Here is a 13874-nt window from a genome sequence, read left to right on the forward strand (position 1 = left end):
AGCTGACAGTCACAGCTGTCCAAGAGAAGACACCCCAACTGGGAGTATGGATTCTCTTTCTTCCCAGTCTCCGACACTTGCCTTCTCTAGTAGTCCCCCCGGGCTCCTGGATGGAAATCACCTTATTATGGACAGTGGGGATCTTACAGGCTGGACAACAAATCTGTAAGTAACCTGAATATTAAGTAATGATTTTTCCACTAATATGATTGTACACATGAAACACGTTCCCCTTTTCAGTTTGGTGGTGAGTGATTTTTAGAAATTACGTATAATCGTGTTTGTTCTCTTCTGCTACAAAATGCTATGTGTTTATATGTTGTGGTGGATCTTAGAGGGTACTTGAATGTTTGTAGGAAATAAATGTTCTTTTTCTACGGAAACCTAGTGCATTTTACTGTAACCTGTTATAAAATGTTAGATGTTTTTTATTTAGGCAATGAATATGTAAGTTATTCTCTGTATGATGTATTGCCCTAGTTTTATTTTGAGACGCTGTTAAGCTAGTGTCTAAAAAACTTGGATGCAGGGCTATTAAGATTTAGGGCCAAATTTGGGGTTTAGATAAATACACTGTAACGAGTGTGTGCTCAGGTGCTGTTTAAGAATTTTCTTAAGAAATTAAAAACCTATTTTCCAATGAAAGGTGCAGTCTGTCACTTTCAGTAGACTCTGTAGATGTTCAGTTTTTAAGCATGACTTCAGTTTAGCAAAAACGGACATTACAATGTTTATGCTATCTCTGTAATACATATTCAGGTTTGATATGCAAAAAGCTGAACATAACTTGTTTTTTAAATCAGAAGTTGAAATTGAATTGAATTCTCTGGTTTGCTATTCATACAAACTTTAACATATCAAGACAAAGTTTTCCAGCCTTAAGTGCCAAGAAGATGGAAGAATTTCTGGAGAAAAGATTTGTTACAAATATTTTCCATAATAGCATTCTGAGTAGTCTATTCTGTGGATGAAGCAAGTATATAAAATATATGTGTAGGTGTATGTAACACATGAGAATATATAGATAGCCATAATGGGTTTATATTTCTATATGCACATATGAATAATTAACTGCTGATTAGAGTACTTATTAGCTAGAGCAATATTTTCTCATATGTACTGAAAGAATTCCGGATTTTATAGGTATTTTACATAAATATTGTTTTTTCAGTATAGGACTGAAGTTACTCCTTCCTCTTGTACTGCCCACTAGTAGTGGGTAGGATTACCAGTAAGTTATATTTGACAAAAAGAGGTGCATCTGTAGAAAACACGCTGTAGATGGTATAAAACTGGAACATCTATGAAAGCGAGCATAGCTAATCAAGGAAACGTAGGGTTAGCAGAACATTGCTAATGTCACTTTAGAGTATAAAAGGTGGTGTTTTATCAAGAGGGTTCAGGAGCTTTAGGTGTTTGAAGGACCTTTGCATTTTTTTGCATTTGTTAATTTTCATCCAAAATTATACTGTACTGCTGTTTTGGAAACTTTCAGATGGCTTGAGGTTTTGCGCTCATTTGGAAACAGTACTTAAACAGTTCTGTTTGGAAGGGAAAAAGTGCATGGTATGAGCGTCTAGATCAGTGGTCCTCAAACTTTTTAATCAGGGGGCCGGCGCACAGATGAAGTGGCAGGCAGCCATCTGCGGCTGCTTGGTTCCCTCCCAACCCCCGGTGGGGGGCGGTCTGTAAATACCGGGGGCCGGATTGAGGACCCTGGGGGGCCGTATCCAGCCCACAGGCCATAGTTTGAGGACCCCTGGTCTAGATCATTTGTCAAAAGCAGTTTCTTTCTTCTGCTCACCTGTGAAGTTTACTTAAGAGCTACCTCTGTAACAAGCTTGGACAGTGACGGAGAGTAGTCTGTGAATGGTACATTCTTTCCTCTGCTTTCTCAACTCACAGTGGCTTCTTTTCACCTTCTAATTCTGATGACGCAGAGGGCCTTGCCTTAACAACAACTACTACAAAACCCCAAACCAAATTAAACCCCCCACCATCCCAACCCCCAAACCATCTCACTGTATTAATGGCAGGGGTAGATGTCACCTATGGAAGAATGTACTTGGTGGGCTTCAGCAGTCATTGTACATCATGGGAACCTGTGGGCAGGGAACGGCGGTGGTTGTCTTGCCGTTGTGTAGCTGTGGAGCGCTCTCAGCTCCAGGAAATGTAGCACTGGCAGTTGAACTCTGCTTTGGTCACAGACAATTCTCATAAACTGGACTACCCCAGAATTAGGTGGAGAAACAGTCCTTTCTGTTTGTGCAGGATTTCAAAATGTTTTGCATTTTGTGCCAAATTGGAACAAAAGCAATTCTTAAAGTCTCAGTATCCTCTCTAAAATGGTATTGCAGATCTTCATTGAGCTACAGTAAATACCACGCTGAGTCTAGGGGAGATGGAAATAGAAGAGGATCTGGTTTCTCAAGTTTCTGCTGATGTTTATAACACATGGGTGTTACTTGTAAGAGATTGATCACTACGGAGTTATGTAGTCAACAAGGTGATGGTGACTTCTTTGTGGTAGAAGAATTGCTTCCATTGTTTCCCCCGGGAGGGATGTTGCATTGTGGGTCAAGATATGTCAGATATTCCAGGGCTGGTTTATATCAGTAGTTTGCTTTAAGCAAGAACACGTGATAGATAGCAAGAATACTTTTTGTGATATTTGTTTTCAAGAAAGGAAGAGCATGTTTTTTTCCTGAAAGATAGCTGTTGTCACCATGATGTTTCCTGGCAGAGTTTTTTGTGATGCATGCCCTTTCCTTGTCCCACCTTTAAAAACAAAAGGAGCTACAGCTTCCAGCATGGTGAGGGGAGCACCAAATGAAGGCAAATACAGTCTCGCCTCCTGGCTGGCACTGGGAGGGGACTGATAGCCAGAGTGGTGAAAGAAGTGAAGAGTGCAAGGGCTGTACCACTGATTTGAAATGTCTCACAAAGCCCTGACTGCTCAATTGTCATGTCAATATTTAAAGATGTACTATGCATACGGTGTAACTGGAAGGTGATGTTTCACATATGTGCCATTTTGAAGCCCTGCTAAGCTGTTGGTTTTCATGTCTATAAGTGTATGTCTGCCTGATGCTAGCTTTTCTTTGAAAGCTCTGTGTGGATCAGACATATGCCCTGTGTTGTCATGTACTGCTGTAAGGGTGAGCAGAGAGCTGGGTGATGGTTAGTTCTTACTGCCCACAGCAGGGGTGGCTCTCAGTGGAGACCCAAGTTTGCGGTTCTGAGATTATCTTGCACCCTAAACTTTTTTTCAACCTTTTTTCTGAAGATATTTTTAACTTCACACTTCCATCTAGAGCCAAATACTAAAAATAAATACATTTATTTTTACATACACTCTGTGGTAGAACATAGAGCTTTTTTCCCCCTGTCAATCACAAAATTACAGAATCATTTGTGTAGACACAGGATTCAAATTCCAAATAGCTCAGAATAGGCAAATTACTTTTTCTGCTTGATGAAGTACTGTGCGATAAACATGTATTGTTTGAAGACCTGTTCTATCCATGGATGCTTAGCATAATCTCAGATATAGACTGATAATTATAGTAGTGAGCTGGACAGAGTATTCCTGCCTTGTAGTGCTCTCCACTGGTATGGTCATTTTTTTCCCTTTAAGGCAGAGCAGCAATGGCAATCTCAGTTTAATGTTAACCAAAGCATTTGCATTATTTCTTTTTCCTCTCTGCTTTAAAAGTTCGTACTTGCCCTGAAGCTACAGAATTAACGTTGTACAGCCATCTGTCTTCCTCAGGTTCCACTGGAACCACTGTCAAAGTCCACTTTCCTCTGACAGAGCTCCAGGTGATTATTACTGTTTCTGTAAGGAGAACATGTTTCAGACTGTTTTGGGACTGATGCTGGTCTAGAGTCACCACCAGTACATTCTCAAAATGCTCTTTATTTCCCCTCAAAGCCACAGTAGTTCTGAGGGGAAAAAAAGAGTTTGTTAGATGCACCCAGTTCCTTGCACATTCCTTCTAATTCAAATTGCCACCATAGCCAGCATTCTGAAGGTAAGCAGTATCTTCTAGATGAAATGCGGTTATCAGTATAGTCATTCTTTAGCAGTTTTCTTTGGTCTGTATCTTATGCTATATGAGACACTGGAAAATAAGCAATATTCCCTGTTTTGGGTATTTGTCAATAGCAAATTTTGTAAAGTAGAATGCATAAATACATATTTGTATTATGTATTATACATAATGATATTTGCCACCTTGTGCCTTTGTTTTAACAAGTAGGTCATGTATTGTAACATTTTGTTCCCTCCATACAGAATAGTTATATTTTGTGAGTTGCCCATAATATTATTCTGACCTGGATTTAAATAAAACCCCCCAATCCTAAGCAAGCAAACTTCCAACCATCTTTTATCCATAGCCATCAGTTTCCCCCAAACTGTTGTCTACCCTACAATTGCAAACTACCTGGGGAGTTTAGACCCCACAATCCATCCTTTGCTCCTTCCTTCAGACTTGCTTCAAACCCTGGTTGATCTGAGGAAGGGTTATTGCTAATCTCTCATGGTGAATGAATTTGTGTTTTCTTCCTCTCTTTTTCTTTCCTAGTAATATTTTTGCTATTCCGTTCTGGAAGCTGCTGCAGGTTGCTGCTCCCTGCCGATTCTGTGGCAACAGGCAGTCAGTTGGCAGCTTTGGTAAAGAAAAGTGTTCATATAAAGATGTCACCAGAAGCACCAGGAATCTGCTGACAATAGATAAGGGGAAGACAGAGTGAAAAGGGGAAGGGTGAATAAATAAAACACCATGCTGGAAATTCAGGAAATAAAATGAGTTGACATACAAAATTGAGCCATCAAACCAAGAGTGAGGGGAAGAGGAGGACAAAAATGTGATGTGTATTGGCAGGTGTTATGGATAGCTCTTAAAGTGCAGTTGAACTGTGGAACAGTAGTTGATCTTCCCTTTTACATGCAATTGAAAACCAGTGTTACATGGTTTGACTTTCACCCTATTATATTATGGCTTTACACATGCAAGCAATGTATAGATATAGTGATAGCTAAACTAGGTGTATATACATGTGTGTCTAATAAATATATCTATACAAGAAAAGTACATTGTAAGTTAGAATTTGTAAAAAAGAATTTTTTTCATTAATGTCATCTTGTAGTGAAGTAGGTGATAGTGTAAAAGATACAATAACAGACATGAATTGATATAATTCAATTTAAAAATGGCAAGGGCAACTTTTTTCTGCAGCTGTTGTGGTTTGGTTGTAAAATTTACTAGACTTTGGTTACCTAGATCAAAATTATTTTAAATTTTCAGCCTGTTTTATATATTGTTTAGGTACTATTAAAATACTTTTTTCCTCAGTTCTGTTTTATTGTGCATTAGAAATTACTACTTTTGAACATAGCTTTGGGCTTTTTGATATTTATAACTAACCTACTCTATGCCAAAAAATGTTATTATGGTAATTGATATCTGTTTGAGAAATAGAAGCATATCTTGTCTTAAACTATAGGACCTTGCATTTGAATCCATCTGAAGTTCCAGGCCCTGCAACAGATTTTCTCCAGAGAAACTATTACTTACGCTGTTTTGGTTGTATGGCCTGCACACACTTTGTTCCCCGTGCATTTTGATTCTCTGAATCTGTGTAAGGTTTGGGCATGCCCTCCTTTCATTCTCCTCCTTCCAATGTCTGCACCTCCTATGACTCTTCTGACTGAGGTGCTACTTTTTTACATCTAGGTTAGGTGTTGAACTCTTGCTCCTGTGTCTGTTCTCATACATGTCTGTGTGCTCACATCACTAACTGTTCTTTATTCTGTGGTGCTGCTTTGAGAAAAGGTTCTTCCCTACAGCTGTAGAGCCTATATGCTCTAATCCTAACAGAAGGGGTCACACATAAGGCAGCTATTTCCTATTATTTTAGAGGGAAAGGAGATCATGCCTATTACTGGTCTTCAGAATACTGAATTGTCTTAATTTAACAATTCAGGCTACCTGTAGTAATTCCAGAATTCCAGATTAGTTTTCTTCATCTTGACCTTCAGTAATCAGGGTGATGGTGTTCATCAAGCTCTTCACTGACTTCCCAGTGGGCCAGAACCATTTATTGATGCAAGATCTGTCTTATTCGGCCTTTCCCAGAGTGCTGGCTATGGTGGCAGCTCACCTCCAACCACCTCAGTGTAGGTTTGTTTCCCTTACCGTGATGACTGAGCTGTTGAAAGTGGATTACAAGTCATGTCCTAGGACACTGTGGACTGCCTTATGTCTGTCTTCACTCAACCTCAGAATGAACCAAAAAACCTGAACACTTGGTATTCCGTAGACTTTGGTATGTGTTGTAATTAATCTTTCTGAGCATCTTTTTTCTGATAAGGAAAGAAAGATTTGTTACTGTAACTGACCCATTGTTGTCATGAGATCTGTTTGGGTTTATAGCACAATGCCCTATGCTAGGGCTTATCTACAGAGTTTACAGAGTTACCCCTCACTGCTGGGTTTTCAGAATTGGGTCAGTCTTCCTTTTTGGTTGGAAGTCCCCTACCTTATCTGCATGATCTCTTCATTCAGATCATGAAAACTAATGTCTTGTTCCTCAGCTGAAGAGTTCATTTTTGGGATCTGAGACTGCAGGGTCTTTGGGTTTCCTGGGGAGGTGGAACATGGTGTGACTTCTGATGGCTCTTCTGGATGGAATCATGCTACGGGACGTGGGTAGCCTTCCTCAAGGTGATGATACTGTCTGTAACTGTTTACCTTGCCCCCTTCTCTTTCCCTCTGTAGGCCTTTGGGATTTTGCAACTGGAGGGGATGGAAAGCATCCTGTCCCTCAAACCTCTTCACCAAGTGTGTATATGAGTGGGGGTGCATGGCTTGTTAAAGCAGTTATGTTTCTGGGCTCAGATTAGTAAGATTCATGGTTTTCAGACTGAATCCCACCTTGGATGCTGCTGTAGGAGCATGTAAGTTGCAGCCCTGACAGTCCAAATACTGAAGGTACTCAAAACCCAGAGGAGGAATAGAAGCACCAGTGTAAATGGCTTGGAATACGCAAGGATCTAGTGGCAGAGGAAATAATCCAGTCTTTCTTTTCTTTCCTTCACAGTTCTTCTTTATTGATTCTCCTGGCACTGAAATATTCTGTTATCCAGCTCAGTGATGTATATGTGATACACTATGGGCATCATCTCTGGGTTTTTAATATACACAGAGGCTTTCAAAATGGTCATGAAGGCTGTGCTGTGCAGCATCCTGAGTGCTTTCAGAGTCTTTGTGACCAGGTTGTGAAGAAGCTACTCACTCTTCGTGAAGTTGCAGGCTGTTCAAATTCCCAGTGCGGAAACTGATGTTAAAAGAGCCATCAGATGGCAAGGGAGGGCAGAAATAGTGGTGCTCTGCACGTAACAGAAGCCTTGGAGATAGTTATTAATTTTGTTTGACTGCTGAATGAATTCCTGTCAGCCTTGTTATATCTACATCAGTAGAACTGCATCTGTAGTCTCCTTAAAATTGAAATAGTTTCTTTTTGTACTTTCTGGCAGTCGTGTGAATTTGCAGTTTTACATAAATGATGAGTGACTTCAGTTTCCATGTCTTGAAAACTTTTTATAATATCTAATATCATCATCTTATTTTATTAAAAGAAATTGCTTTAACAGCTGTTTGGTCATTGTGCTTATTTTGCAGTTTGTTTTTGTTTCAGCTGCCACCTCTTCAGTGACTCAGCAGTTTGAGAGTGGGTTTAGCGGAGCAGGCACTTCTTTTTGTACCCTTTTGTTATGCAAGCAGAGCAATAGCCCTTATTTTGCAGCTCCTTTGAAATGGGCATAATATAAATTAGTCATGTGGTTCATACAAGATAGACCTTGCCATCTCCTTGTCTTCCAGTGGGGTAGGCAGCTGGGCTTGACAGCAGCCCCGCTGTTTGAGCACGGGTTAAGTGGTATGTGTGCTCAGAGCAGGGAGAGTTGTGGGTGCAACCACTGTGATGAGCTAAGTTTTTTTTGTTTTTTTTCCCCTTCTTTTCATTTCTTTTCCCTTCTCCTTTTTTTGTATCATTCCAGGGAACACAGCCCCCTCATTATTATTATTTTTTTCAAAAAGGAATGGCAGTATTCTATAAGCTTATTGGATGTACATACTTCATTTTTGCTTTGTCTGAATTATCATTTAAAAATGCTTTAACTTAGCTGCTGTAGTCATTAGCTTCAGATTTACCAGACTGGCAGGAAAGATCATTTCACTAATGTTTTAGCTGCTTCACTGAGACCTCACAATCCAAGTTTAACAAAACCTCTATTTCAGTGCTGGCTAATGTGTTCTGTATAAACGAGGGTTCAGGACTTTAGCACGCATGTTACAATCTTTAAATTTTGGAGGTGGAGTTTCTTTTCAGAGGGAACACAGATGAGGAAATGCTGCCCTTCTGTTTTGTCTCCAGCTTTGCTGCAGCTATGGACAATTTCTAGAATTTTGTCCATGTGTGTTTTTGCTCCCCAGCCTCACCAAGGCATAGGGGTTTTAACATGCGGGAAGATGATTGTCTGGTGGTAGAGAGTATTGGATTGCATATCAAATCAGAAATAGCCAACACCTTTTGATATACTGTGTCATCTTATAATGAAACCTCTTAAGAACACTTTCATTGAGTTTGTCAGCCAAACACTGTGATACCACAACCATGGGGCTGCCAAACTCATCTATGAAACAACCCTTTTTTTCTCAGGAGTTGCAGTGTAGATTTTTTTCACAGAGTCTCTTCTTCACTCTCAAGATAAGAGGCTGCTCTTTAGCTGTGTTACCTTAGGAACCAGCCAGATAAACATCCAATAAAATCTTGTTTTCAGGAGTTTGTTTCTGAATATCAGTACAAAATCTCTAGCTTATTTTCAGTAAGGCCATTTCCCCCTCCTCCCTTCTCCCAGTGTTCACTATGTCAGACAATAGCATTTTTTCTCAAAGAGAGATGGTGATGTCAGGCTTTTTTTTTTTTTTTTTTTTCATTCTTCTTTCTTTCTCTCCTCACAGGAAATGCATTCCCTTCATTTTAGCCCATAGGAGAAAGTATTTTTTCAATGTACCTTCTTAAAGTTGAGATGCTATATGATAAGATACGTAGTGCTTCTAATATGTCATCATCTTTATAAACAAAACATGCAAAGCTTTATAGCAAGGTAACTTTGCTACCACAAGAATCTTTTCAAGAAAAAAAATAAATATCCAGCAGTTTATTGCTTACACATACAACATTGGGACTGATTTTTACTATTGAGTAAAACCTTCTTTTTTAATAATAAAATTAAATGGCTCCTGAGATAGCCAAGTACAGTAAATAAATAATAATTAAAAAACCCCAAACCCTGAAATTCTGTAATGTGCTTAATACTTTAAGTTGGGTTTTGGTTTTTTTTTCCTTCTTAAATATGGTGAAACTATTGCTATTGAAAAATGTCCTGTCCCACCCCCCGCTGTATCTTAGAGGATGATCTCTTGCTCGGTAACTAGGAGCTGAAAGTGACAGGCAAATTCGGGAGCTGTGCTGCAGTGATTTCACTACAGCTGATATGTATTAAGGGAATTAATCAAAAAGTGGGGGAGGGAACAGCCCAGTGCTCCATGTACCTGCACTTCTGGAGCATTTTTCCATTAGAGCTGTTGGAATGGCTCAGATTTCATGGAAAATCTGCTAGTTTTCATATGCTTTTGTATAATGCTGACTGGTAAAGGACAGTGTAGTCTTACTAGTTGGTAGGTTATCCTTCTTGTTGAGTCCTGTAACTTGTGAAATAAACGTACCATGACATGGATCTGAACATTTTATTTCATCTTCTGTTCCTTTATTCGCATGCCTTTCCTCCTTTTTTCTTTTCTCGGCAAGTCTCAGTGAGAAATCATCTGGTATTTATTCCAAATATTCTTATGAATGACCGTTGCTTTCCTGGGTCAGAGGGTATCTTTTGTGTCTTCTCTGTTCTAAGTATTGTTTTGAAATCATTAATCCTGTGACTTGCAGGTGGTGTGTGTTGTTCTAGAGCTGATCAAGTAAGTTGCATAGATTAATATGATGCATGTTTCAATGAAATATTTAATATGTGGAGGATTTTATTATTCACTTGTTGAAAATCAAACAACACCCATCTGAGGTATGCACTAGAGAAGACCACTTGATAGAATAGTCTTGAATTGTGCTTAGTTTGCATTAGAGGCATTTTAATACTCTTCAGGCAATATACTTGGAGTATTATTTTTCTATTTTCTGTAGTTTTACTGCTTTCAGAAGTAAGCCTGACACCAATCTTAATGTTGGAATTGAATTGAATAAAAAAAGAGGACAGGGAAAACGGTTTTTATTTAAATATCCCGATTGTTTTAAGTATAATAGTTTAGTCTATGCAAGTAGGATACTTTTTTTAGTTCACTTTTGAAAAACTTTTCTCTTAGGTTCACCTCTTATTTTACTGAGTTAAAACGTAATTCTGCACCTGAGGGAGAAATAATCTACTTTCTAGCAAACTTTTATAAACCTTACGGTACCATTCAGAAATGTTTTATCCTCAGTATTTAGAGAAAATAATAGAAATGCTAGTGTTCACTTTCAGTTTTTTGTTGCTGAATAATGTCACTTCTAGCTGAAGGTTTTTGTTTTACCTGAGGAAAAGTTTTCTATGATTAGCTAAAAATGGAAAAGGACAAGTTCAAGTAAAAGTAAACAGCAAAATTATGTAGGTGCTCATCTTCAGAGGTGTGTAATTATTGAAAGATGTAAATAATTGTATAGTGGAAGATTCAGAAGTGGTGAAGCAGACTAGATGTCCTCTTCCCAAAGTTTAGCGAGAAATATGTTCCTAGTCAGCACAGTACAGTTTTAATTCAGTTTTTTACGTATGATTCCTTCTTTTATTTGGTAAATGTGATAGTTTTAAAACCAGAGCACGTTTTGATAAACCCTTTTGGTTATGATTCCAGCACATCTAAGTTTCATTTTTATTCATGGAATTAACTGTAGAATGCTGTTTTTCATACACTGTGAATTCCAGTTTTCATCCAAATGCTGCCTGACACAGATCCAAAGGAAAAACTATTGCCTTGTTAAATAAGGAATGTGCCATTCACCATGTTATAATGTACTAAATTTAAAAATTAATAATAAAAATAAATGTCTGCTTAACTATGTAATTGCTAGAATGACTATGAGATGTATTGGCTAGGAAAATCAGTCTGTGAAAGTTGAATTTGGTTGTAAACCATGTTGTGCAAACCAACAATAGTCATTCTTTCTTCTAGAAATTAAATGTCCCAGTGAACATGAAGGCTAAATTCAGCTATGTAAGTTAGGTTTCCTGCTTTCTTTTATTCATTTACAATTATTGTTGATCCTTTTTTTGCTTTTGGTCAATCCACCTTGATTAGGTGTGCAGTTACACCCCACAGAATCTTGACCAGATTAATCCACCTTGATTAGGTTGCATTTACATCTCTGCAGAAACCTTCTTGTCTGGGTTCCTGGATTTTGGTGGTACTTTGAGGATTTATGCTATCTAAGAAGTTAATCTTGGAATAGGACGAACTGATAAATGCTGTATTGTGAAGTCTGTACTTCTGAGTGATGATTCCTGTGTGAAAGCTGTGTGTGAATGATTTTAATTCTGTTTCTGCTTAGGAACTGCTTGAAGTCCTGCTCTTTGTTCCAAAGATATGCTAACATTAAATGTTTAGACTATTTGTTGTTCTGTCCATGCGGTGAAAGAAAGCCTACCAGTGTTGGACCGCTTTAGCTCTTTAAGGTATAAAATTAGGAACATCCTTTATGTTGGGGAGGACTTTGTATGTTTTTCAATGACTAATAAAAGTTTTAGCCTTGGCTGCTATTTCTTTTTCTCTTGTGGCAACTTTGTGCTCAGCCATTTATTTAACACATATTTGAATGGCATATTCCTGAGGGCAGCCACTGGGGCATCATCTATGCAGTTATGTCAGTGAGATCTCAATCCAGAGGCAGCATCGTGATCCCAATGTTGTAATAGCTGCAGCCTCTTTTGAAATCTTCCCAGTGGTACATGCCTTAGTACAGCATGGAGAAGTTTTTTAAATAGATTCGTCAAAACTTGTAAAGGCAAACTGGCAGCTCAAATAATAGCCTGCTGTATGCAGTTTCATTGTATCTGTCTTTATTAGATAAGGAATGTGGAATTTTGTCTTTTTATTGGTTATGTCATACCTCAGGTAATTCATCTTAGCTTAGGATGTAGGGCATGTAGGAGAATACTTTCAAGGAGGAAATGCAGAATCATACAATAGCCATGTCTGCAAAATCAGCTTGACATTATTACTGGTTTTGAATATGTGAATCTAACTAGTTATCTAGTTAGGAAGATTCAAACATTTTAGTAAGAAAAGAAATTTTTTTCACCTTGTTAATACTACTTTGAATATATTTCCTCTTAGCTCTGGTCAAAGCCGCCCGTCAATGGTCTCATGGATGAATACTCAGTCTGCTAACACAGCTGCAACAAATACTGCAGCATCCACTTTCTTCTTCCCTAACCCTGCCGCTGGGAGTGACAGAGCAGTGGAAAGGTATGATGTACACTTCGACTTTTGCTGGTTATTTATTTGGCTCCTTTTTTTCTGTATCTTTTTAACAATCGCTAATTCATGTCTTCTGCGTATGTGAATGTTGACTGCGAACCAAGAAATTCAACCTTAGCAATTCTGACAGAACAAAAATAACATCTACTTTTGTCTTATATTTCCTTTAAACACCTTCACACCCTCCTTGTAGGAGCCACCCAGACTGAGCAAGTGGCTTGTTGGTTAATACAAGCAGGCTTTGATTTGGGTGGGCAGTTCATAGTGTCTCTCTACTGCAGTGATTCTCTTACAGTGTCTTTAAAATACAGATTCTTTTCTGTAGCCACCCATGGCAAATTTTAAGTTTCTTAACCTAGCCATCTTGCCTCTGAAAGACTTTCCCATATTTTAATTTACCTGTCTCTGTGGTTTCATTCTTTTCTTTCACTCTTTTGGCCTCTTTCCTTCTATCCTGTTTCTGCTTCCTTCCATGTTGTTGTCCATCTTTTGAAGTATTTTAACTTTTCCCTTTGAAGGTTTTCACCATCTTAGCTTTTTCCTTCAAGTTTTACAACATTTGCTTTTCTAATTAAAGTTGTTGGCATTTTCATAAATTATTTCCAACACTTGGTAACAAAATTCCATTTCTCATTACTGGACACATTTTGCACCAGAACTGCATTGTCTGTTTGACTGCGAGTTTCTTGGGGCAGGGAGAATCTTTCCAAATGTTTTATGTGTAGTTGTTGTTGCCTGGGCTAAACAAAAGATGATTTAATGGTGTGGGTGCTGTGTCTAAACAAAGCATCATTGGGCAGCAGCAAACTGTCAGTTTGCAAAGACGTGATTAATTGAATTGTGCCAAAATATATATTCCAAGATTTCTGCTTATGGTACTTGGAGAAATGAGTACTTTGGACAAATTAATATTGATAGCTTATTACTGAGCATCCTGGGAACACCTCTAAAAACTGTCTGAAATGTTAGAAACGTTACTGTCTTTAGGACAATAAAGCATCTTTAGTACTCTAGTAATTGTATTGTAAACAAATATAAAAAGGAAATTCTCTACAGTGATAGTGAAAAGATGAATTGCAAGATTCAGGAAGAAATGTTTTAGAAGACATAATGATGATTAGTCTGTAAAGTAAGTATAGTATGCTTTGCCTACTATTGATTTCATTGCTGATTAGCACTTGGCAAAATTTTAACTGTAGTTGAAAGTCAAGTTCAACTATCATAAAAATAAGTGTGCATAAAGTTGGGAGTATGATATTCAGAAATGCCAACAGTAAGCTGTGA

General features: G+C 38.2%; 1 protein-coding gene across 5 annotated transcripts in view; it reads left to right on the forward strand.

The window, feature by feature from the left end:
- The window catches only part of ARHGAP10 (Rho GTPase activating protein 10), a 172800-nt gene that overhangs the window by 133600 nt on the left and 25326 nt on the right, over positions 1-13874 (forward strand). For all 5 annotated transcript variants that reach the window (XR_013925736.1, XR_013925737.1, XR_013925738.1 and 2 more), the window contains exons 20-21: positions 3-165; positions 12447-12578. Coding sequence is in view for 2 of the 5 variants with exons in the window: in XM_080373733.1 (XP_080229859.1) it covers positions 3-165; positions 12447-12578 (295 nt within the window). In the remaining 3 variants the exon portion in view is untranslated. The remainder of the gene's footprint in view (positions 1-2; positions 166-12446; positions 12579-13874) is intronic.

Source organism: Falco punctatus (assembly GCF_963210335.1).
Source record: "Falco punctatus genome assembly, chromosome: 1".
Lineage (NCBI taxonomy): Eukaryota > Metazoa > Chordata > Aves > Falconiformes > Falconidae > Falco > Falco punctatus.